This window comes from Neoarius graeffei, chromosome 10, assembly GCF_027579695.1.
Source record: "Neoarius graeffei isolate fNeoGra1 chromosome 10, fNeoGra1.pri, whole genome shotgun sequence".
Taxonomy (NCBI): Eukaryota; Metazoa; Chordata; class Actinopteri; order Siluriformes; family Ariidae; genus Neoarius; species Neoarius graeffei.
The window spans coordinates 9,059,288-9,082,055 of record NC_083578.1 but is presented as its reverse complement, the minus strand read 5'-3'; the positions used below and the strand labels follow the sequence as shown (position 1 = coordinate 9,082,055).

General features: G+C 44.1%; 1 protein-coding gene across 2 annotated transcripts in view; it reads left to right on the top strand.

The window, feature by feature from the left end:
* adam9 (ADAM metallopeptidase domain 9) overlaps window positions 1–22,768 on the top strand; it is a 68,922-nt gene that overhangs the window by 38,124 nt on the left and 8,030 nt on the right. Inside the window, exons 9-21 of one of the 2 annotated variants that reach the window (XM_060931230.1) lie at window positions 1,350–1,519; window positions 1,690–1,771; window positions 1,897–2,024; window positions 3,406–3,577; window positions 7,104–7,196; window positions 7,339–7,534; window positions 7,783–7,888; window positions 9,961–10,150; window positions 13,696–13,776; window positions 13,878–13,983; window positions 15,936–16,077; window positions 16,263–16,344; window positions 18,131–18,160. In XM_060931230.1, coding sequence (XP_060787213.1) covers window positions 1,350–1,519; window positions 1,690–1,771; window positions 1,897–2,024; window positions 3,406–3,577; window positions 7,104–7,196; window positions 7,339–7,534; window positions 7,783–7,888; window positions 9,961–10,150; window positions 13,696–13,776; window positions 13,878–13,983; window positions 15,936–16,077; window positions 16,263–16,344; window positions 18,131–18,160 — 1,578 coding nt within the window. The remainder of the gene's footprint in view (window positions 1–1,349; window positions 1,520–1,689; window positions 1,772–1,896; window positions 2,025–3,405; window positions 3,578–7,103; window positions 7,197–7,338; window positions 7,535–7,782; window positions 7,889–9,960; window positions 10,151–13,695; window positions 13,777–13,877; window positions 13,984–15,935; window positions 16,078–16,262; window positions 16,345–18,130; window positions 18,161–22,768) is intronic. The other variant, XM_060931231.1, reaches the window with a different exon arrangement.

The following is a 22,768-nucleotide window of genomic DNA, read 5'->3' as shown; positions in this document are numbered from 1 at the left end:
TTTATCTGCTCTCTCTCTCTCTCTCTCTCTCTCTCTCTCTCTCTCTCTCATATCCATCCTGCTCTCTCTCTCTCTCTCTCTCTTCCCCCCTCATATCCATCCTTCTCTCTTCCCCCCTCTCTCTTGCTCTCTCTCCCCCTCTCCTTCTCACTTTTTCCCTCACTCCCCTCTCTCTTGCTCCACCCCTCTCTCTCTCTCTCTCTCTCTCTCTCTCTCTCTCCCCCCATATCCATCCTTCTCTCTTCCCCCCCCTTGCTCTCTCTCCCCCCTCTCTCTCCTTCTCACTTTTTCCCTCACTCCCCTCTCTTGCTCCACCCCTCTCTCTCTCTCTCTCTCTCTCTCTCTCTCATATATATCCATCCTGCTCTCTCTTCCCCATATCTATCCTCTCTCCCCCTCTCTCTTACTCTCTCTCCCCCCTCTCTCTCCTTCTCACTTTTTCCCCTCACTCCCCTCTCTCTCTCTCTCTCTCTTCCCCCTCATATCCATCCTTCTCTCTTCCCCCTCTCTCTTGCGCTCTCTCCCCCCTCTCTCTCCTTCTCACTTTTTCCCTCACTCCCCTCTCTCTTGCTCCACCCCCTCTCTCTCTCTCTCTCTCTCTCTCTCTCTCATATATATCCATCCTGCTCTCTCTTCCCCATATCTATCCTTCTCTCTCCCCCTCTCTCTTACTCTCTCTCCCCCCTCTCTCTCCTTCTCACTTTTCCCCTCACTCCCCTCTCTCTCTCTCTCTCTCTCTCTCTCTTCCCCCTCATATCCATCCTTCTCTCTTCCCCCTCTCTCTTGCGCTCTCTCCCCCCTCTCTCTCCTTCTCACTTTTTCCCTCACTCCCCTCTCTCTTGCTCCACCCCTCTCTCTCTCTCTCTCTCTCTCTCTCTCTCTCTCTCATATATATCCATCCTGCTCTCTCTTCCCCCATATCTACCCTTCTCTCTCTCCCCCTCTCTCTCTTACTCTCTCTCCCCCCTCTCTCTCCTTCTCACTTTTTCCCTCACTCCCCTCTCTCTCTCCCCCTTGCTCTCCCTCTGTCTCCCCCTCCCTCTTTATTTCTCTCTTCCTGCCCCTCATTCCCTTTTTCTCCCTCTCTCTCCCTCTCTTTTTCTTTCTCTCACTCCCTCTCTCCCCCGTGCTCCCTCTCCTCCACTCTCTTCCCATTCTCTCCCCCTATTTCTTCTTTCTCTTGCTCCCTCCCTCTTTCTTCCTCTCTCCCCTTCTATCTCTTTCTTCCTCTCTCTCCCCTGCGCTCCCTCTTTCTCGCTCCCTCTCCTCTATGCTCTCCCCCCCTCTCTTTCTCTCGGCCCCTCTTCTCCTTCTTTCTCTCTTTTTATTCCCCCCCTTCTCTCTCTCAGATGTATGTACCTCTGAATATCAGGGTAGTGTTGGTGGGGTTGGAGATCTGGTCGGTGATGAACTTGATCAGTATAGATGGTGGTGCAGGTGAGGTGCTCGGTCGCTTCACTCAGTGGAGGGAGAAGGAACTCGTGCCCCGCCGTCGCCATGACAGCGCTCAGCTCATCCTGTTCGTAAATTCACAGTGCAACAACAAAAGTCTTGCACCAGTTTCATTCAACTCCTGATCGCTTTATTGACATGACCATGTAGTACAATATCACAGTCTAGCAATGATGGTAATAACGTAACAGTCCAAATGTCCTCTCATGATCTTGTCTCGTCTCTGTGTGTTTGCAGGAAGAAAGGATTTGGTTCTATAGCAGGCATGGCGTTTGTGGGCACGGTCTGCTCCAGGAGTCATGGGGGCGGGATCAATGCGGTACGCCGTCACATCCTGGCCTCTCATTGGCCAAATTATACTGGATCTGTTGTGTGAGCCCAGTGAATACTCTAATAGTGTGTGTGTGTGTGTGTGTGTGTGTGTGTGTGTGTGTGTGTGTGTAGTTTACCTATACAAATGTAGCATCATTTGCTTCCATTCTGGCTCATGAACTCGGCCATAATCTCGGGATGAACCACGACGATAACAGGGAAGACTGCAGATGTGACTGCATCATGAACTCGGGGGCAAAGTGAGTGTGTGTGTGTGTGATGGCACTGTCAACTGGCTTTTGTCAGCAATCACATTCTTTTGTTTTTATCTCAATTCATCTTTTCTTCTCCTTTTCTCTTCTTCTCTTCTCTTGTTGCCTCTCTCCTTTTCTCTCTTCTCTCCTCACCTCTTCCTCACTCTGTCTTTCAACTCATCTTTCCTTCTTTTCTTCTTTCCTCTTCTCTCATCTTTCCCCCTCCTCTGATCTCCTCACATCTCTCATCATTTCTCCCATCATCTCCTCTCATCTTTTTCCCTCCATCTCATTTCATCTTCATCTCCTCTCATCTTCCCCCCTCACATCTCCTCTCGTCTTCTCCCCCCTCACGTCTCCTCTCGTCTTCTCCCCTTCCTCACGTCTCCTCTCGTCTTCTCCCCTTCCTCACGTCTCCTCTCGTCTTTCTCCCCTTCCTCACGTCTCCTCTCGTCTTCTCCCCTTCCTCACGTCTCCTCTCGTCTTTCTCCCCTTCCTCACGTCTCCTCTCGTCTTTCTCCCCTTCCTCACGTCTCCTCTCGTCTTTCTCCCCTTCCTCACGTCTCCTCTCGTCTTTCTCCCCTTCCTCACGTCTCCTCTCGTCTTCTCCCCTTCCTCACGTCTCCTCTCGTCTTCTCCCCTTCCTCACGTCTCCTCTCGTCTTCTCCCCTTCCTCACGTCTCCTCTCGTCTTTCTCCCCTTCCTCACGTCTCCTCTCGTCTTTCTCCCCTTCCTCACGTCTCCTCTCGTCTTTCTCCCCTTCCTCACGTCTCCTCTCGTCTTTCTCCCCTTCCTCACGTCTCCTCTCGTCTTTCTCCCCTTCCTCACGTCTCCTCTCGTCTTTCTCCCCTTCCTCACGTCTCCTCTCGTCTTTCTCCCCTTCCTCACGTCTCCTCTCGTCTTTCTCCCCTTCCTCACGTCTCCTCTCGTCTTTCTCCCCTTCCTCACGTCTCCTCTCGTCTTCCTCACGTCTCCTCTCGTCTTCCTCACGTCTCCTCTCGTCTTCCTCACGTCTCCTCTCGTCTTCCTCACGTCTCCTCTCGTCTTCCTCACGTCTCCTCTCGTCTTCTCCCCTTCCTCACGTCTCCTCTCGTCTTCTCCCCTTCCTCTCGTCTCCTCTCGTCTTCTCCCCTTCCTCACGTCTCCTCTCGTCTTCTCCCCTTCCTCACGTCTCCTCTCGTCTTCTCCCTCCCCTCACGTCTCCTCTCGTCTTCTCCCCCCCTCACGTCTCCTCTCGTCCTTCCCCCCCTCACGTCTCCTCTCGTCTTTCTCCCCCCTCACGTCTCCTCTCGTCTTTCTCCCCCCTCACGTCTCCTCTCGTCTTTCTCACCCCCTCACGTCTCCTCTCGTCTTATCTTGTTTACTTTATTTACTTTTGTTCTCTCAGTGGCTCGCGGAACTTCAGCACCTGCAGCGAGGATGACTTTGAGAAGTTGATCCTGAACACAGGAGGGAGCTGCCTGCTGAACGTGCCGAGACCCAACGAGGCCTACAGCGCCCCCTACTGCGGCAACAAGCTGGTGGACGTGGGAGAGGAGTGTGACTGCGGCTCTGAGGAGGTCAGAGCGCTCGGCTCAGTGCAGACTGGGCGTTAACTCTGTAATGCACAGGATTAGCGTTGAGGTCAGGAGCAGTGATGAAGGAGAATCCTTTTATTTACAGAGTGCACAACAGTGGAGGTGTCAGACTGCCCTTTAGTGTGTTTTTGAGTGATAAATTGTACTGATGTGAATTTTGCGGCGCTCCTGCGCAACATACGCAAAAAGACTGAAAAAACACTAGTCAGTTAATGGAGATGCGCAGAACCTTTATTTTTAAATACATTTCTGAGTGGATAGTATCTCCATCCTTGACTCTTGTATGCTGCATAAATGGGAATAAAAATATATATATTTTTGAGAGTTAAAATCGACCGCAAAGTTGGCATTGGAGCTGCCTCGCTGAGCCAGCCAGCCCTGAGCGCGTGACGTCACAGCGATAACCGGTTTTAAGGCCGAGGCCTTTTACAGCTACAGACCAGTCATATCGATTAAAAATTTATGGTGAAAGTAAGAAATCCCGTTACCGACTTGCTCTACTAAGACTGATTTGACTTCATTGATTGTAGGTTGGCTGTCATTAAAACAGGATGGGTGTTATAACTTATGCAACATACATGTACATGCATGCATTTTCACTGATAAAATGTTAAAGGCTCATTAAATAATCAGATGAACTGAGACAATCACATTCTGAAGCAAATTAAATAATCTTATACCGGTAACTTAAACACACAATACAAGTTGCAGGTATTAATCTAAATCGGGGTGCCAGGGTGAAATTGGTCAGGGGGCCAGATTGTTTTCAAGTGGGACCTCAGGGGGCCGCATTACCGGCGTGACAAGACCAAACACTAAACAAATAGACATACTATTTGATATCATTTAGGAATATAAATATTATTTATAAATGTTTGTTTTTTTTAAATAATAAAAAAACAACAAAATGGACAAGGACACATAAAAACACAACTAAACTGTAAATTACTTTGATCAGATTTATTGACAACTTGCACATAAAACCATGTCAATACACAGGCCTAATTAGGCCAATTAAAAAAGATGGCCCTAAGTAGCCCTAAAGAAGTCAAAAGATGTGCCAAGGTTAAGTACTCCACCAACAGGCCAAGTGACTAAGTATTCACTAGAACTTAATAATAAAAAGACATAAATAACAGATGGTACATTAACTTAAACAACTCCCACAAACTCCCACTCCCACAAACATACCCTCCCAATCATTACTTCACAGCACTATGTTACATGGGCAGACAAGCCAGCTACATTTTACATGTCGAAGCCAGAAGCCTTTTATTTTTCACCAGCTTGTCCACATTGGGGGACAGGCTCTGGGCCGTGGCTATTTTCATGACATCATTGAGATGTCCATGTGTCATACGATTGCGCATTTTCGATGTATTAATATTCATAACTGAAAATGCCTGCTCACATAAATATGTTGTCCCAAACATACAGAGTATTTTACCTGCAAATGCAGTGATAGTCGGGTACTCAGGTGGCAACGATTGGTAGAATGATTCAATACCAACAGATTTGTACATGTCCTTCAACCGCGTGCAGCATTGCAAGTCTATCAGTTCCATTTGCATCGCCTCGGGGACCTCGGAAGCATCCGTGGTGAATGGAGAGCCAAAAAACGCAAAGTCCTTTTCCAGTTCAGTGAAAACCGTGAATCGGTTGGCAAACTCGTGCATGAGACCGGAAAGCAAGTTTGCATACTTGTCCATGCTCTGATGACTGACAGACAGAGATTTCAAACAGGGGAAGTGGGCTGCATTGCGCTGACAGAGCTGTGCCTTCCATAATGCAAGTTTACGTTGAAACGCACGGACACCGTCGTAATACTCGGTAACGAGTTTGTTGCAACCTTGCATATTAACATTCAATAAGTTCAGGTGTTCGGTAATGTCCACTAAAAAGGCAAGGTCCCTGGTCCATTCGGTGTCGTCCAATTCCTCCACAGGCTTCCCTTTAGCCTGCATGAACTCGGCTATCTCTTTGCACAATTTGTAGAACCGTTTGAGCACTGCGCCTCGGCTCAACCAACGCACATCGGTGTGATAGGGAAGGCCCTGGTGGATGTCATTTTCAGATAAAAATGCATCGAATTGCCGGTGGTTGAGCCCTCTCGCTCTGATAAAATTGACAGTGGCAATATAATTTAAAATTTAAACAGTCTGTGGCGCGAATTGGACCGATGCAAATGGCAGGGCCATCAGGCAAATCTCCGCCTCTGACGTCAATGCGATCGGCAGTGAAAGACAGGTAATTGTTCTGTAATAATTGTTCGATGGGGTGCGGCAGACATTGATGGCTCTCTGCCGGCCGAACGATTAGAGGGCCATCAGCAAGGGGGCCGGATTAGATGTTCATTCGGGCCGGATCCGGCCCGCGGGCCGCCACCATGGCACCAGTGATCTACATGCAGGTAAACAACATGTTGTTTTTTTTTATCCAAATGAGAGTCGGAGCCTACCCGTCTGTGTTCTCGTTTCTTGAAGGCCGACCTTGTGGCAGATTGTTTTTGAAACAATCTGACTTTCAGTTGTTCGTTCAGTTCTCCGTTCATTCACTTCTTTCACGTAAGGGCGAGATGGCAACGATATCCAGTTTAGAAATCAGGCGGCTGCTCCACTCATTCACTTTTCTTCATACTGTGTACTCCGCCATTACTGCTCAGCTCAGGCAATTACTAAAACCTGGGACGGAACGGGATGTCACCGGTTTTAGCAACAACCGTAGGGAGGTCACTGCCCGAGCGATATGTCGCGTCCCGTTCCGTCCCGGGTTTTACCAACAACCCTCAGCTCACTCCTGGAGGACTGGTGCAACTGAACTCACTTTCCTTTTAAAATAAAATACTTTCCTTTTCTTGTAGTTTTCCTTAATTGTTAGTACTGCACCCTCTTTTAATACGGGCTTATAGCCAACACTCCTCAACGGATCACAGGTCTCATACGAGTCTTCAGTAAAATGTTCAGAGCAGAGGACAGGCCACTTCATAGCCGCCCAATGTGCCCATGAACTTCTCGCAAAATGTGTCCAAATCTTTGCAGTTTGAACATTCTTGGGCCATGAATGCAACGTAAATCCACCTTCTGTCATGTTGCTGCATCCGCCAGCAACACATCTACGTGGCATGGCGATAAATTAGCTCAAAATGGAAGCTTGAAGTTGCAGTCAGCTGTGTTTTAGTATAGCGGAAATGGCGATGAGACCGATAGACTTCCTGGTGTGACGTTACGGACGTCAAGGTCATTCACTCAGACCGTTACCTATACAAGTCACTTTAATCGTAAAAATGATTATATTAGATTCGTTGTTCACACTTAAAACTATTCCTGTGCCATTCTTGAGGTCTCAAGGCATTTATAAACGAAAGTGAGGCCATGGCTCTGCGTATATGCTTTAAATAAGTTAATCGGTTAAAAACAAGCTGAAATTTATAGCATGTAGTGATGTTGCGGATCCTGACTTGGAGGGAATGGCAGTGTTCCTGGAAATAAAGTGTGTGTGTGTGTTGTAGGAGTGTGAGAAGGACCCCTGCTGTGAGCCTAAGACGTGTAAGCTCCGAGCTGGAGCTCAGTGTTCCGATGGAGTGTGCTGCAAGCACTGCAGGGTAACACACACACACGCGTGTATTGATGGCACTTTAAATACAGAACGGAATTATATATATTGCTATGCATTCAATTTTGTATCATTTAATTAAGATCTTTCTCATTACACAGATTTGTCTTATCCCTCTGTCTCTCCGTCAGTTCCTCCCTGGCGGCACTGTGTGCAGGGACAGTACAGACGAGTGCGACCTGCCGGAGTACTGTAACGGCTCATTTGCTCTATGCCAGCCTGATGTGTTTAAACAGAACGGACACATGTGCCGAGGCGGCGTGGCTTACTGCTACAACGGTCTGTGCCAGCACTACGACAGCCAGTGCCAGGCTCTGTTCGGCTCCAGTGAGTACAACACGCTACGCTGTGAGGTTCCTCCTACACGTATACAGTACATACTGAAACGTACATAACAGAGTCTCGCCTCAAAGCCCACAGAGTAACATGAATGTGTGTCAGTAGCGCACACTAGAGCAGATTTAATTGTACAAATAACATGATGCACTGTCTGTAGCAGCAAGCGTACAGCTACATACTGAACTGTCCTAGGAATCCGAAATATATGTGTGTGTGTGTGTGTGTGCGCCTCACAGAGGCAAAAGCTGCCCCGGAGGCTTGCTTTAAAGACGTAAACTCCAAAGGTGATCGCTTCGGAAACTGCGGCTACCAGAACTACAACATAAAGAAGTGTGAGAGCAGGTACAGCAGATCAACAACAACACATTCACTTTCCATCAAATCTTTTTTCATTATAAGCTTTCCTTTTTGGTCAGTGTGTCTCCCCAAACATCCCCCCCTGGCATGGAATGAACAAGTTGGCGATGTTTTGCAGCATCAATCTTTTTCCATTCTTCAACAATGACCTCTTTTAGTGACTGGATGGAGAGTGATTCTCAACTTGTCTCTTCAGAATTCCCCATAGGTGTTCGATTGGGTTCAGATCAGGAGACATACTTGGCCACTGAATCACTTTCACCCTGTTCTTCTTCAGAAACCCAACAGTGGCCTCAGATGTGTGTTTAGTCATGTTGGAAAAGTGCACGATGACCAAGGGCATGGAGTGATGGTAGCATCTTCTCTTTCAGTATAGAGCAATACGTCTGTGAATTCATGATGCCATCAATGAAATGCAGCTCCCCGACACCAGCAGCACTCATGCAGCCCCACATAAGGACGCTGCCACCACCATGTTTCACTGTAGGCACCAGGCATTTTTCTTTGTATTCCTCACCTTTGCGACGCCATACAGTTTTGAAGCCATCGGTTTTGAAACATTTATCTTGGTCTCATCACTCCAGAGTATAGAGTCCCAGTAGTCTTCATCTTTGTCAGCATGGGCCTTGGCAAACTCTAGGCGGGCTTTTTTGTGCCTGGGCTTTAGGAGAGGCTTCTTTCATGGATGGCATCCATGCATGCCATTCCTCTGCAGCGTACGCTGTATTGTGTCACGGGAAATAGTCACCCCAGTTTGGCTTTCTACTTCTTTAGATAACTGCAGTGAACTTGCATGCCGATTTTCTTCAACCCTTCTCATCAGAAGACGCTCCTGTCGAGGTGTTAACTTCCGTGGACGACCTGGACGTCTCTGTGAGATGGTTGCAGTTCCAGCTTTCTTAAATCTTTGTACCACTTTTGCTACAGTACTCTGACTAAGTAAAGCTTTGCTGATCTTCTTGTAGCCTTCACCTTTGTGGTGCAAAGAAATTATTTTCTTTGGGGAATTCTGAAGAGACGAGTTGAGCATCACTTTCCATCCAGCATCCAGTCACTAAAAGAGGTCGTTGTTGAAGAATGGAAAAAGATTGATGTTGCAAAATGTCGCCAACTTGTTCATTCCATGCCTAGAAGACTTGGTGCTGTCATTAAAAATCATGGAGGCCATACAAAGTACTAGATGGAGTAGTTTTTGTTGTGGGGTGTACTCATTTTTGCACCACCCTAATTTGAGTAAAACTGAAAAATGTGTAATCTAAGTTATATTATTAACCTTACTTTCACGTTAGAAGTTAAACAGATGTTATATTAAACTTTGTCTTTTCAACATTTTGGAAATTGTTTGTGTTCATTTGAGATATTGTTTAAAATGTTACTTTTCAAAGGGGGTGGACTCATTTACGCTGAGCATTATATACAATATACACCTATATAGATATTTGCAAATATTTGCAAACATAAACACTTATCAGAGCATGCAACTACATAAGAAAATAACCCTGTGTCCGAAATCGTTCACTACTCCCTAGATAGGGAATTACTCTATAGAGGACTATATAGTTAGTGAGCTCATTGGTAAAATGAAAAAACGCTTTCGGACACTACTCCACTGTGCTGGTATTTACGTCATTACCGTCGCACAATTAAGACGTGTCAGATCAGTCGGCTGTTGGGTTTTCAAAATAATAAACACATGCATGTTAGCATTTTTGTGATAAATCCATATTATACTGAGCGTATTTCCAACATTAATAAATACAAAGTACCTGTACCTTTCAGTCCTTTTAAATCAAGGCTGAATGCTTTCTTCTTCGCCGCTGCCTTTTATTCAATCAAATTTGAGACTTTTGATTTCTTTCAGCACAACCGCAATGCATGATGGGATATATTGCCTGATTAGTGACCATCATTGTACACTATTTTTCGTGATGCGTTGTGGGATACTTTGAGTGCACTATATAGGGTTCTGCAATTTATGCAGTGCCCGTCTTCTAGAATAAGCCACAGTTGCACGCGCGCACACACCCACCCCAATTCTGTCTGTCTCTCTTTTTCAGGAATGCCATGTGTGGAAAGCTGCAGTGTGAGATAGATGTGAATAGTGATATCATCGTGTTCGGCATCAAGCCCTCCATCATCCAGACCCCGATCGGAGGCACCACCTGCTGGGGAGTGGACTTCCGTCTGGGCACGGATGTTCCTGACCCGGGCATGGTCAACGAGGGTACCAAGTGTGGAGAGAACAAGGTCTCACACACACAAACGCACAGTTTCATGCCCATGCGTAGTATCTACTTTTTACTGAGAAAAGACAAATCCTTTATTTCTCACCAAGTACATTCTTCAGTATTTAGCTGTCTGTTTAATATTTACTCCAGTCATCAGGTTGCATCGCGAAATGCATTTTATATTATATGGACACCAGTGTTTTACTGGGAAGTACGTCACTTGTACCTTTCACATGAGCTCCATCCGGGACATGGAGAACCAAAACCGTGACGTAACTCTTTTTTTTTTTTTTTTTTCGCGGTCTGGTTTCCATCAAATCCTGCGCTCTGATTGGCTGGCGAGTGGGTCCGTATCCTACGGTACGAACCCCAGTTACGGACCTCTGGCGACTCGCTCGTTCACAACAACAAACATGGTAGCATTTTTTGGTCAACATTTTATCTTTTTTTTAAATAAGATTTATTTATAAGATTATCAAAAATGTTATAAATTTTTGCCAGCATTTCTCAGGAGAATAGCGTTAATTTTACAGCATGGATAGTGATAATGACAGTGTTCACAGTGAAGGCGAGTTTTACTACCCTGAGGAAGAAGAAATAAAAGAAAAGATTTCAGGAGAAAGCTAAAAACCGCTAACTTGCTAACAGTTTGATCTCATTAGTTAATGAGGCCCATTTTGGACCATGTTATCCTAATGCATAATATTACGCTCAGTAAAAACTTTAAACCAGTACAATCTCTTCTTCAAAGTTTCACCAAATGGCTTTATTTATGCAGGATAAAGGTCATAATACTGTATAACTTTGGTCGAGCAAAAACATGGCTGAATCCTGAATGACTCCTATTTGTATAAATAGGGGACTACATAGGCGGCAAAATGTAGTTTTTTTCCTGCCATGGAAGTGCACTTGTATACCGAGGAGGAAGCCGTTTGCATTACAGCCGTGAATGAGGATTCAAAATGGCGGCTCGGCTCGGTTTTCCCTTTCGGGCGCTCTCGTTTTCTGTTAGAATTTGGTAAAGAAAAAAATAAATATATTATTTACCAGCTTAAGGTCGGTCCGTATGGTGAAATACCGTGACCTCGGCCTTGAATACTGACCTCGACCCAGAGGGCCTCGCTCACAGTGTTTCACGATACGGACCTCCCAGCTGGGGTCTCTCTCTCTCTCTCTCTCTCTCTCTCTCTAATAAATATATATGTATAATATATACACACACACACACACAGTGGTGCTTGAAAGTTTGTGAACCCTTTAGAATTTTCTATATTTCTGCATAAATATGACCTAAAACATCATCAGATTTTCACACAAGTCCTAAAAGTAGATAAAGAGAACCCAGTTAAACAAATGAGACAAAAATATTAGACTTGGTCATTTATTTATTGAGGAAAATGATCCGATATTACATATCTGTGAGTGGCAAAAGTATGTGAACCTTTGCTTTCAGTATCTGGTGTGACCCCCTTGTGCAGCAATAACTGCAACTAAACATTTGCGGTAACTGTTGATCAGTCCTGCACACCGGCTTGGAGGAATTTTAGCCCGTTCCTCCGTACAGAACAGCTTCAACTCTGGGATGTTGGTGGGTTTCCTCACATGAACTGCTCGCTTCAGGTCCTTCCACAACATTTCCATTGGATTAAGGTCAGGACTTTGACTTGGCCATTCCAAAACATTAACTTTATTCTTCTTTAACCATTCTTTGGTAGAACGGCTTGTGTGCTTAGGGTCGTTGTCTTGCTGCATGACCCACCTTCTCTTGAGATTCAGTTCATGGACCGATGTCCTGACATTTTCCTTTAGAATTCGCTGGTATAATTCAGAATTCATTGTTCCATCAATGATGGCAAGCCGTCCTGGCCCAGATGCAGCAAAACAGGCCCAAACCATGATACTACCACCACCATGTTTCACAGATGGGATAAGGTTCTTATGCTGGAATGCAGTGTTTTCCTTTCTCCAAACATAACGCTTCTCATTTAAACCAAAAGTTCTATTTTGGTCTCCTCCGTCTACAAAACATTTTTTCAATAGCCTTCTGGCTTGTCTATGTGCTCTTTAGCAAACTGCAGATGAGCAGCAATGTTCTTTTTGGAGAGCAGTGGCTTTCTCCTTGCAACCCTGCCATGCACACCATTGTTGTTCAGTGTTCTCCTGGTGGTGGATTCATGAACATGAACATTAGTCAATGTGAGAGAGGCCTTCAGTTGCTTAGAAGTTACCCTGGGGTCCTTTGTGACCTCACCGATATGTAAGTCAGTACACAATCTGTCTGACTGTGGATTGGTGGAGTCCAAACTCTTTAGAGATGGTTTTGTAACCTTTTCCAGCCTGATGAGCATCAACAATGCTTTTTCTGAGGTCCTCAGAAATCTCCTTTGTTCGTGCCATGATACACTTCCACAAACATGTGTTGTGAAGATCAGACTTTGATAGATCCCTGTTCTTTAAATAAAACAGGGTGCCCACTCACACCTGATTGTCATCCCATTGATTGAAAACACCTGACTCTAATTTCACCTTCAAATTAACTGCTAATCCTAGAGGTTCACATACTTTTGTCACTCACAGATATGTAATATCGGATCATCTTCCTCAATAAATAAATGACCAAGTATAATATTTTTGTCTCATTTGTGTAACTGGGTTCTCTTTATCTACTTTTAGGACTTGGGTGAAAATCTGATGATGTTTTAGGTCATATTTATGCAGAAATATAGAAAATTCTAAAGGGTTCACAAACTTTCAAGCACCACTCTATATGTGTGTATGTATGTCACTCGTGAGGAAATCGATGAATTGTTTTGATAAATTTGGGGACTTTTTGTTTGTGAATGTGTCGATATAATAAATAGAAAATCATACGTTGGCTTGAAGATATGAAGTTTATCTTCTTGCGTAGGAAAAAATACATCACTCACTCGTGAATATGTTCAAAGATTTATCAAAGATAAACATCATATTTTCGTGTGACCGTGTAATATCCTCTATATAAACACAATATTTTCAGCAATTACTGAACAATGTTTTCTTCTTGTTGATGCAACATTTTTAAAATGTTTCTTCAATATCTGTTTGGGTTTGTTTCTCATTTACTTTATTTATTTACCTATTTTTATCTATGAATTTCCTTTCTACAATTAATTAATTAATTAATTTTTATATAGTGCCTCTTGTTCTCTGTCCATCTCCCCTTTCTCTCTCTGTTGAGTTTAAATTATTTACATATTTTAATCTGTGAATTTCCTTTATACATTTATTAATTTCCATATTTTTAGATTTATTTATGCATTTATTTCCAATTTATAAAGTATCTTTTTGTAGCACCTTCACTTTACATCACAAAATATTTAACACAGAGTAGAAACAGAAGAATGTAATGTGAAGAAAAGAGAGAACACTTCAATGCAGATTTTTTTCCTTTGAGTGTGTAAAATAAATGTGTATGGTCTATTTAAATAAATTTCTAGTCTAGCAAAGAAATCTGCCGGCGGCTCGTGTGCTTCCCGTCGTGACTGTGACATGTGATGATGTGGAATGTTCTGGTTTGGACTCCAGGTTTGTTTGAACTACGAGTGCAGGAGCGCTGACGAGCTGAAATACGACTGCGATGCACAGAACAAATGCCACGCTCATGGGGTGGGTGTCCTTTATTCCACACTACCCAGAATGCTTTGCTGCTGTCCTGTTTCTCTTGACACTTGATAGAGCTGCGTGTGTGTTGGTCTCACTCACTGTAGGTGTGTAACAGCAACAAGAACTGCCACTGTGACTCCAAATGGGCTCCACCATTTTGTGAAACCGCAGGCTACGGCGGCAGTATAGACAGCGGCCCCACCTGGAATGGTACGCTCCAAACACGGCAAGCACGTGACGACAGACCAACTGTTATGTCTTTGTTAAATAGTGCATTTTTAACCCTTTCATTATAAGACTCAAGTTTAATAAGTCCCTGTGTACACTGTTACTATGGAAACGATAACACTAGCACAAGAAAGTTAATGTAAACCTGTGTTGTGCAGCTGAATTACTGTCCGAGCTGCTGGTCGAGAAAAATAAACAACACCCTTCTGACCAATCAGAATGGAGAATTTGATAGTGCTTTGGTATCCATGCTATTTTAGAGAGAGAGAGAGAGAGAGAGAGAGAGAATATGAATGAATATACAGTAAGTGATAATTTATGTCGTAGACTATAACATGAGATTAAATTCCTCTCTCCCTCCTCTGTCTCTCATATCCATCCTTTCTCTCTATCCATCTCTCTCTCATATCCATCCTTCCTCCCTCCCTCTCTCTCTCTTTCATCCTCCTCATATCATCCTCTCTCTTCTCTCTATCCATCCCCCCATATCCTTCTCTCTCTCTCTCTCTCTCTCTCTCTCATATCCATCCCCCTCATATCCATCTATCTCTTTCATATCCATCCTCTCTCTCTCCCATATCCATCCTTCCTCCCTCTCTCATATCCGTCTCTCTCATATATCCATCCTCTCTCTCTCATATCCATCCCACCACATATCCATATCTCTCTCTCTCTCATATCCATCCTTCCTCTCTCTCTCTTGCATGTATCCATTCCCCCTCTCTTTCTCATATCTGTCCCCATATCCATCCTTCCTCCCTCTCTCTCATATCCATTCTCTCTCTCATCCATCCCACCACATATCCATATCTCTCATATCCATCCTTCTCTCTCTCTCGCATGTATCCATTCCCCCTCTTTCTCATATCTGTCCCCCATATCCATCCCACCACATATCCATATCTCTCTCTCTTCCTCTTCCTGTCTCTCTTTCATATCCATCCCCCCTCATATCCATCCTTCCTCCCTCTCTCTCGCACATGTATCCATTCCCCCATATCCATCCTTCCTCCCTCTCTCTCATATCCATCCCACCACATATCCATATCTCTCTCATATCCATCCTTCTCTCTCTCTCTCTCTCTCTCTCTCTCTCTCTCTCTCTCTCTCTCTCTCTGGCATGTATCCATTCCCCCTCTTTCTCATATCTGTCCCCATATCCATCCTTCCTCCCTCTCGCTCATATCCATTCTCTCTCTCATATCCATCCCACCACATATCCATATCTCTCTCATATCCATCCTTCTCTCTCTCTCTCTGGCATGTATCCATTCCCCCTCTCTTTCTCATATCTGTCCCCATATCCATCCTTCCTCTCTCTCTCTCGCTCTCTCATATCCATCCCACCACATATCCATATCTCTCTCATATCCATCCTTCTCTCTCTCTCGCATGTATCCATTCCCCCTCTTTCTCATATCTGTCCCCATATCCATCCCACCACATATCCATATCTCTCTCTTTCTCTTCCTCTCTCTCATATCCATCCCCCCTCATATCCATCCTTCCTCCCTCTCTCTCATATCCATCCCACCACATATCCATATCTCTCTCATATCCATCCTTCTCTCTCTCTCTGGCATGTATCCATTCCCCCTCTCTTTTTCATATCTGTCCCCATATCCATCCTTCCTCTCTCTCTCTCATATCCATCCCACCACATATCCATATCTCTCTCATATCCATCCTTCTCTCTCTCTCTCTCTCTCTCTCGCATGTATCCATTCCCCCTCTTTCTCATCTGTCCCCATATCCATCCCACCACATATCCATATCTCTCTCTTCCTCTCTCTCTCTCATATCCATCCCCCCTCATATCCATCCTTCCTCCCTCTCTCTCTCCCGCGTATATCCATTCCCCCATATCCATCCTTCCTCCCTCTCTCCTTCATATCCGTTCCCCCCCTCATTCATTTCTCTCTCTCTCCTTTCAGATAAAGACACCTCTACGAGAGACGGTCTGCTGGTTTTCTTTTTCCTGGTTCTTCCTCTCCTGGTTTTGGGTCTCTACATCTTTTTCAGGAGAAATGAGCTGCAGCGACGCTTCTGCAGGAAAAAACGCTCTCAGGGTTACGGGTGAGTGCGTGCACAACTTCGCCTTCTAACTGTTGCACACTAATGATGTCGCAGGCTACAAATAGAAAAGGAGGAACTGACCTCAGTAGCACTAATACCAGGATTTCTGCCTCATATGAAACACTTAAACAGTGTTCTTTCTTGATGCATCTACCTTTTCACTGAAACTCCCACTGCTCTTTCAGAGCAGACAGCAGGCCGCAGACCAGTAACAGCCGGCCTCTTGCGAATCAGCGCGCCAACCCCAGCAGCATCGTGAGAGACGGAGTAAGTCAACAACACGCACGTCACCTCGTTCACTTAACACGTACGCCAAAATCTGGAAAAATCATACCAGGCTTCTGGCTAAGAGAAATAATCTGTCGACTTTACTAATCTGTTTAACAAGCTTTAGTAGACTGAGACTTGGACTACGTTCAGACTGCACCCTGAAACGACCCATATCCGATTTTTTTGCCCATATGCGACCTGTATCCTATTTGTTATTGACAATCTGAACGACACAGATCCGATTTTTTCACATGCGACCCAGGCCGCTTGGATATGTGGTCCTAATTCCGATGCATATCCGTTATTTTCACATGCGACTGCAGTCTGACCGGACAGGTCGCATTCATGCGACCTACACGTCATCAACAAGAGACAAACGTCACTATTTTGCGTTGGCTAATCCCGCCTCTTTGGTGGAAAACAACAACATTTGTACAGTTTTCAGAATTTAAATAGACTTTTATAGAATTGATCAAGCTAATGGTGGATTTGGTAGGGACCTGGATGTTGATCTGTTAGCCTGATTAAATAAAACAGTTTCTATAACTGATTTATAACTTAAACCATCCTGTATTACAAGATTATAAGATTGTTCTGGAAATTTCCAGTAATTTGACACCTTCGGTCTCATTAGTCTGCTGCCCACATTAATCAGATTATTGTGTGAGTTCCGCCGCCGCTACAAAAACCACATCGCCAGGTCTCGCCTCATCTCCATGCTTTACTTGCAAACTTAAAGAGTGCACTTTTTTTTGTTTACGTATTACGTAGATGTGCTTATTACGTGTCAATTTGAGCATGCGGGACACTTTTGGGTCGTTTTCTGTTCATATTGGAGATCGCATACAAGTCTCATATAATTGGTAATGTGAACGGCCTAACAAAAAAATCGGATTTCACAACAAATCGGATATGGGTCGTTTCAGGTTGCAGTCTGAACGTAATGTTGTTTTGTGTCTGTGTCCTGTTTAAATAGAAACCTGTAAAATGTAATATTTACAATATTCAATAACAGGCATGTCAAGATTCACCCGATTCACAATTCCATTTTAGTATGTTTAGAAAAAAAATGAAATGAAGAATTTTATTACGGAAAAAAGGCAACATTTTATTTTCCTATCCTTTATCAACTTAAATATTCCTTTTGTCAAATTTAAAGAACCCCCCCTTTTTTTTTCATTTTCTTAATAACCAGCAAAAATTATTTACCACATTTGTAAAGGTTGGAGTAAAATATATTAACACCCTGTTAACTAAAATATAACTTTTATTAAAAATTAAAGTTAATAACAAATCGGCCTTTTTAATCCATTACGAACATTTTGTACTTCATTCATTTGCTTCTCTTTTCTTTATCTTTCAGCAGTCTGTGAAAAGAGAGCTCCGATTTCTTGTTAAATCTATTTGTAGTCAATTGCACAACAGCTCTTTGGTATTTTAGATGGTTTTTATGCGTTTTCGCAGGATTAGAGCGGTGTTCCTTCCGCCTACTGTGAAGTCACACTTATTTCTTGTTGCTATTGTACGTTGCGGCTCGGAAAAACTAAGAGATTACGCAGCCTCGTAATAATCACGATACATTTATTTATTTCATCAATTCGAATAGTCATGAATTTTTTTTATTGTTGTATGATGTATCGTTACATGCCTGTATAATAATCATCTCAATCAGTATTTAAGCAGCAGCAGCAGTCTGTTACTGAGCATCGGCTTACGACTCTACAGTGTAAATAAGATGATTAATGACGAGCGCTCTCTCTCTTTCTCTGTGTTTATTATAAAGCATCAGGCTCAGTTATTACCAGCTGAAGAGGTAAATATATTTACAGTGTATGCATTTTTTTTATTTTTTAAAGGAATGAAATATGATTGGCGGTGCTACTGCTAAGTTGATTATTTTCCTACAACAGCACATCTTTAAAGTGTACTACTGTTTTATTCCTCTTATACCACAGCAAATTGCCAACGATTACAAATGACACACAGTACTTTTTATCTGTTTATGGTTACATTTTAATGTTAAACGAGTTAGTTCCTGCTCTCGCTTATGTTATAGCAGCTATAAACAGTCGTTCCTTCACAGGCCTGTCGCTACTGTGGGGTCCCCCCCCCCCCCACACACACACACGTTTCTTTCTTGAAAAAGTCAGAAGTAAACGGGCGGACAAAACGCAGCTTTACTTCTGACTGCTATTAAGCGCTGAAACTGGAGACTCCTTCCATAAATGTTACATCAGTGCATCAATAATTTATTCTATCCACATTCACTGGATATGAGAAATCACGCGCTCTGATTGGCTACTATTAGGATATCAGCTCATATACCGTGAGTAGAGAAAAACAAAATGGTGGCGCGTGTTGCTGAACCAACGGAGGACGAAATAAAACCTTGACTCGAAAACAAAACCACAAAAAAAGGCAACAAAATATGGAATAAAAGTATTTGATTGAAAGAACGTGGTTTTTTTTTTTTTTTTATTTATAAAGTATTATTATTAGAGCATTTTTTTTTTCGCTAGTTTGTTTACATTCTAAGCAGAAATGATTTTGTCGGACGTTTTGTATTGCAAAAAAATAAAAATGCTCCGTTTCTGAAAATCCAGTGAATGTGGCTCGAATAAAACGGTTATTCCACTCAATCTCGTCGTACACGGATTATAGCGATCAGCTCACGTACGACTCGAGTTTTGTGGAATAACTGTTCAGTATACATTTATTGGCGGAATTGTTGTCCAAGTCCCTGTGAACGAGCTGCTAATATAGAAACCGTAACATATTAGAACGATGCATTAATATAAACCTGTGATTTCTAACTGCACTAGTATAAATTGAAGAGTCGGGGATTGAACAGCACTGTGGTATAAGTGTGTGTTTAGTATAAATACACGGGTGATTTTTATAGAAAACTGCGCACGCTGATTGGTCGAGAAATTCGGATGATTTCTCGATAATCACCTCGAGTGACTCGGCAAAACGGCGGCCGATCGCTTCGTCACCATCAGTGAGGAAGAATTACAAATGATGAAAGAAACCGCTGTTCCTAAAATAAAAGCACTAAAGATGCTACAAAGTTTGGTCGAAAACTATTTAAAAGGAAGGTGGAATTGTGGTTTATTTTATCGATTTCAAAACAAAGTATTTTATGTGAGTCAGCGTAGATAAGTGAAATAATCACCTGTGTATTTATACTAAAACAGTTATTCGCCAAAGGTGAAGCGAATATCGGTGAAATAATAACCTCGACTTCATCTCCATTATTATGCACTGATGTTCAGTTCACCTTCGGTGAATAATTGTTAAATATAAATCAGTCAGGCTGTTGATTGGTTCCATGGGGCAAGACTGTCGCTGCTTATTCCTCCTCTCCTCTCCTCTCTTCAACCTCTCTGATTACATCTCAACTTCCAGATCCTGTCGCCTGTATAGACCCTTTTCAGTCACGTGACCTTCGTAAACGCGACCGCCATTTTGGACATGTAGTGGACTTCGGCTCGAATCAGTTTGAATGCGAGGAAGGCGACAAATGAAAAACATACAAGAAAAAGGAGCGAGATGCAGAAAACACCTTCACTATCCAGCGACGTAGGGCATTTACAGGGCGAGCAGAGGGAGAGGTATTTGCAAAAATTGAGGTTAGCAGGCTTAGAGAACGACGTTTACCTGCTTCCACCAGGATTGTTGACTGACGTACGGAAGTACACGAAGCCCTCGTCTTTACCTGACTTCGGCCCACATGATCTGTATACCTATGTCGTTAAAAACCCATCGCCATACACATACACGCCAATGTCCGAGGTTCCGGAGCGCGCTCCGGCTTGCTCCAGGAGTGCTCCGTCTGAGGTTCCAGAGCGCGCTCCGACTTGCTCCCCCTCAAATTAAGCAGCGCGCTCTGGCTTGCTCCCCCTCAAATTAAGCAGCGCGCTCCGGCTTGCTCCCCCTCAAATTAAGCAGCGCGCTCTGGCTTGCTCCCCCTCAAATTAAGCAGCGCGCTCCGGCTTGCTCCCCCTCAAATTAAGCAGCGCGCTCCGGCTTGCTCCCCCTCAAATTAAGCAGCGCGCTCCGGCTTGCTCCCCCTCAAATTAAGCAGCGCGCTCCGGCTTGCTCGCCCTCAAATTAAGCAGCGCGCTCCGGCTTGCTCCCCCTCAAATTAAGCAGCGCGCTCCGGCTTGCTCGCCCTCAAATTAAGCAGCGCGCTCTGGCTTGCTCCCCCTCAAATTAAGCAGCGCGCTCTGGCTTGCTCCCCCTCAAATTAAGCAGCGCGCTCTGGCTTGCTCCCCCTCAAATTAAGCAGCGCGCTCCGGCTTGCTCCCCCTCAAATTAAGCAGCGCGCTCCGGCTTGCTCGCCCTCAAATTAAGCAGCGCGCTCCGGCTTGCTCCCCCTCAAATTAAGCAGCGCGCTCTGGCTTGCTCGCCCTCAAATTAAGCAGCGCGCTCCGGCTTGCTCCCCCTCAAATTAAGCAGCGCGCTCTGGCTTGCTCGCCCTCAAATTAAGCAGCACGCTCCGGCTTGCTCGCCCTCAAATTAAGCAGCACGCTCCGGCTTGCTCCGGAGCAAGCCGGCGCGCGCTGCTTAATTTGATGGGGAGCAAGCCGGAGCGCGCTCTGGAACCTCGGCCGGAACACTCCGGGAGCAAGCCGGCGCGCGCTGCTTAATTTGAAGGCGAGCAAGCCAGAGCGCGCTGCTTAATTCTCGGACGTTGGCTCCGGCAGCTATTTACACTGGATCCGGTGTAAACAGCTGCTGGATCATAATTACAGTAAACTAGTAAATACAGTAAAGGAAAAACTTGAGACTGAAAGGTTTTAACAGTCATCCAAATGACTGAACGTAAACATTGCTACAGTAACATACTAGCTACTATGTTGTTGACATTAGCTAGTCAACAATAGCTACTACAGAAGAACAAAGAGATTACAATGGGTTATTTTAGCCTATTTGGTTACACACTCGCCGCCACAGAATGTTAACAGCAATGTAATGCCTTTTCTGGCTAATTTTATTCGTCTTACCTCCAACAAAGTGGTCACTACACAAGCGTTGGTATGCCGAGGGCTGCCAATCTGTTAATGGCCGCTATCCATCTTCTCCGTCGGGATCCGATAAAATGATAACCCTTGCCTTGTGTGTTGATGGTTACTACATCCAGGTGCACAACAATATAGTGGCATGATGGAAGTCTTGCTGAAAGTAAAAACTTTCTTTGCTGCCGTTCCTCAATGTTGGCTGTGGTAAACTACTGGTAGTACACGTCCAAAATGGCGGCCGCGTTTGTCATGACGTCACGTGAAAAGGTTCCATAGAGGCTTTGTGGTGCTGCTGTAAAAACGCTCCGCCTTATTAAGCATGACTCGAGCATTACTCCTCCTGCAGGTCTTGAATTTCTTTCCTGTGTGAAAATGTTTCTGATTTTTGCTTCATCTTCACTAAGCTACATGTACGTGTGTTAAAGCCTGAACATGTAATTATACATTTTGATATATATTTTTAATTTATCACTGAGCGATTTTTCTTTTTAATTGTTTATGAAACTGTTTTTATTGCACTTTCCCGAATGTATTCGATCATTAGTCGGGGCATGTTTGATGTTACGATGTCGATCTAATTTAGCTAATAAGTAAAGTAATGGCGGTCTGTCTCACCCTCAAACCACATCCAGTTGTTCAGTGAGGTCACACAGATCTCCAGATGTGATTGTCCTCTACTGTATAAACGTGAACGCTGAAACCTGGCCATCTTGGACAAACGCAGATCAGCTGACGGATTTTTATTCTCATCATTATTTTCTTTCTTTCTGAGCAATTTGATATCGCTTCACCTTCTCAAACCCAGTATTTCAGTGGAATGTTATAGAAGACATGCAGACGTGTGTGTGCGCAGTACTTCCAACTTTCAGAATACTGTATATAGAGATCTTGCAGTCACGTGACCGGAAAGTACACAGCCGCCATCTTGTCGGTAAAAAACACCGCTGAATACTGCTGCACTCGTGTACAGAATGGATCAATTTCAACCGACGGACTACACGGTTCATTTTTCTAATGAACAGATAACTAGATATATGTCTAAAATAAATGATCTACAGATTAGTGACCCTTATGGCTTACCGGACGGAGTTTTCACGACCGTGTCAGTGGATATGGAACTGCCAGCGGAATACCCAGACGTGTATAATTACCTCATTAACTTTCCCCTCGCTGTTCAGTGGTGAAGCACTGCGTGCTTATAAATCTCTGCACAGTTATCTTTACAGAAATTCAGGATTTGTCAGCGACTCAGATGTGGCATCTTGTAAACAAGAAAATAACAATCCTCATTGGACGGGTAAGTCACTTAAGTATTGAGTATAGCACTGACCAGCCGATTATAGAATAGAATAAGGTAATTCCAGCTGTAATTCTAAATCGTCCGTTTTGTTTACCAT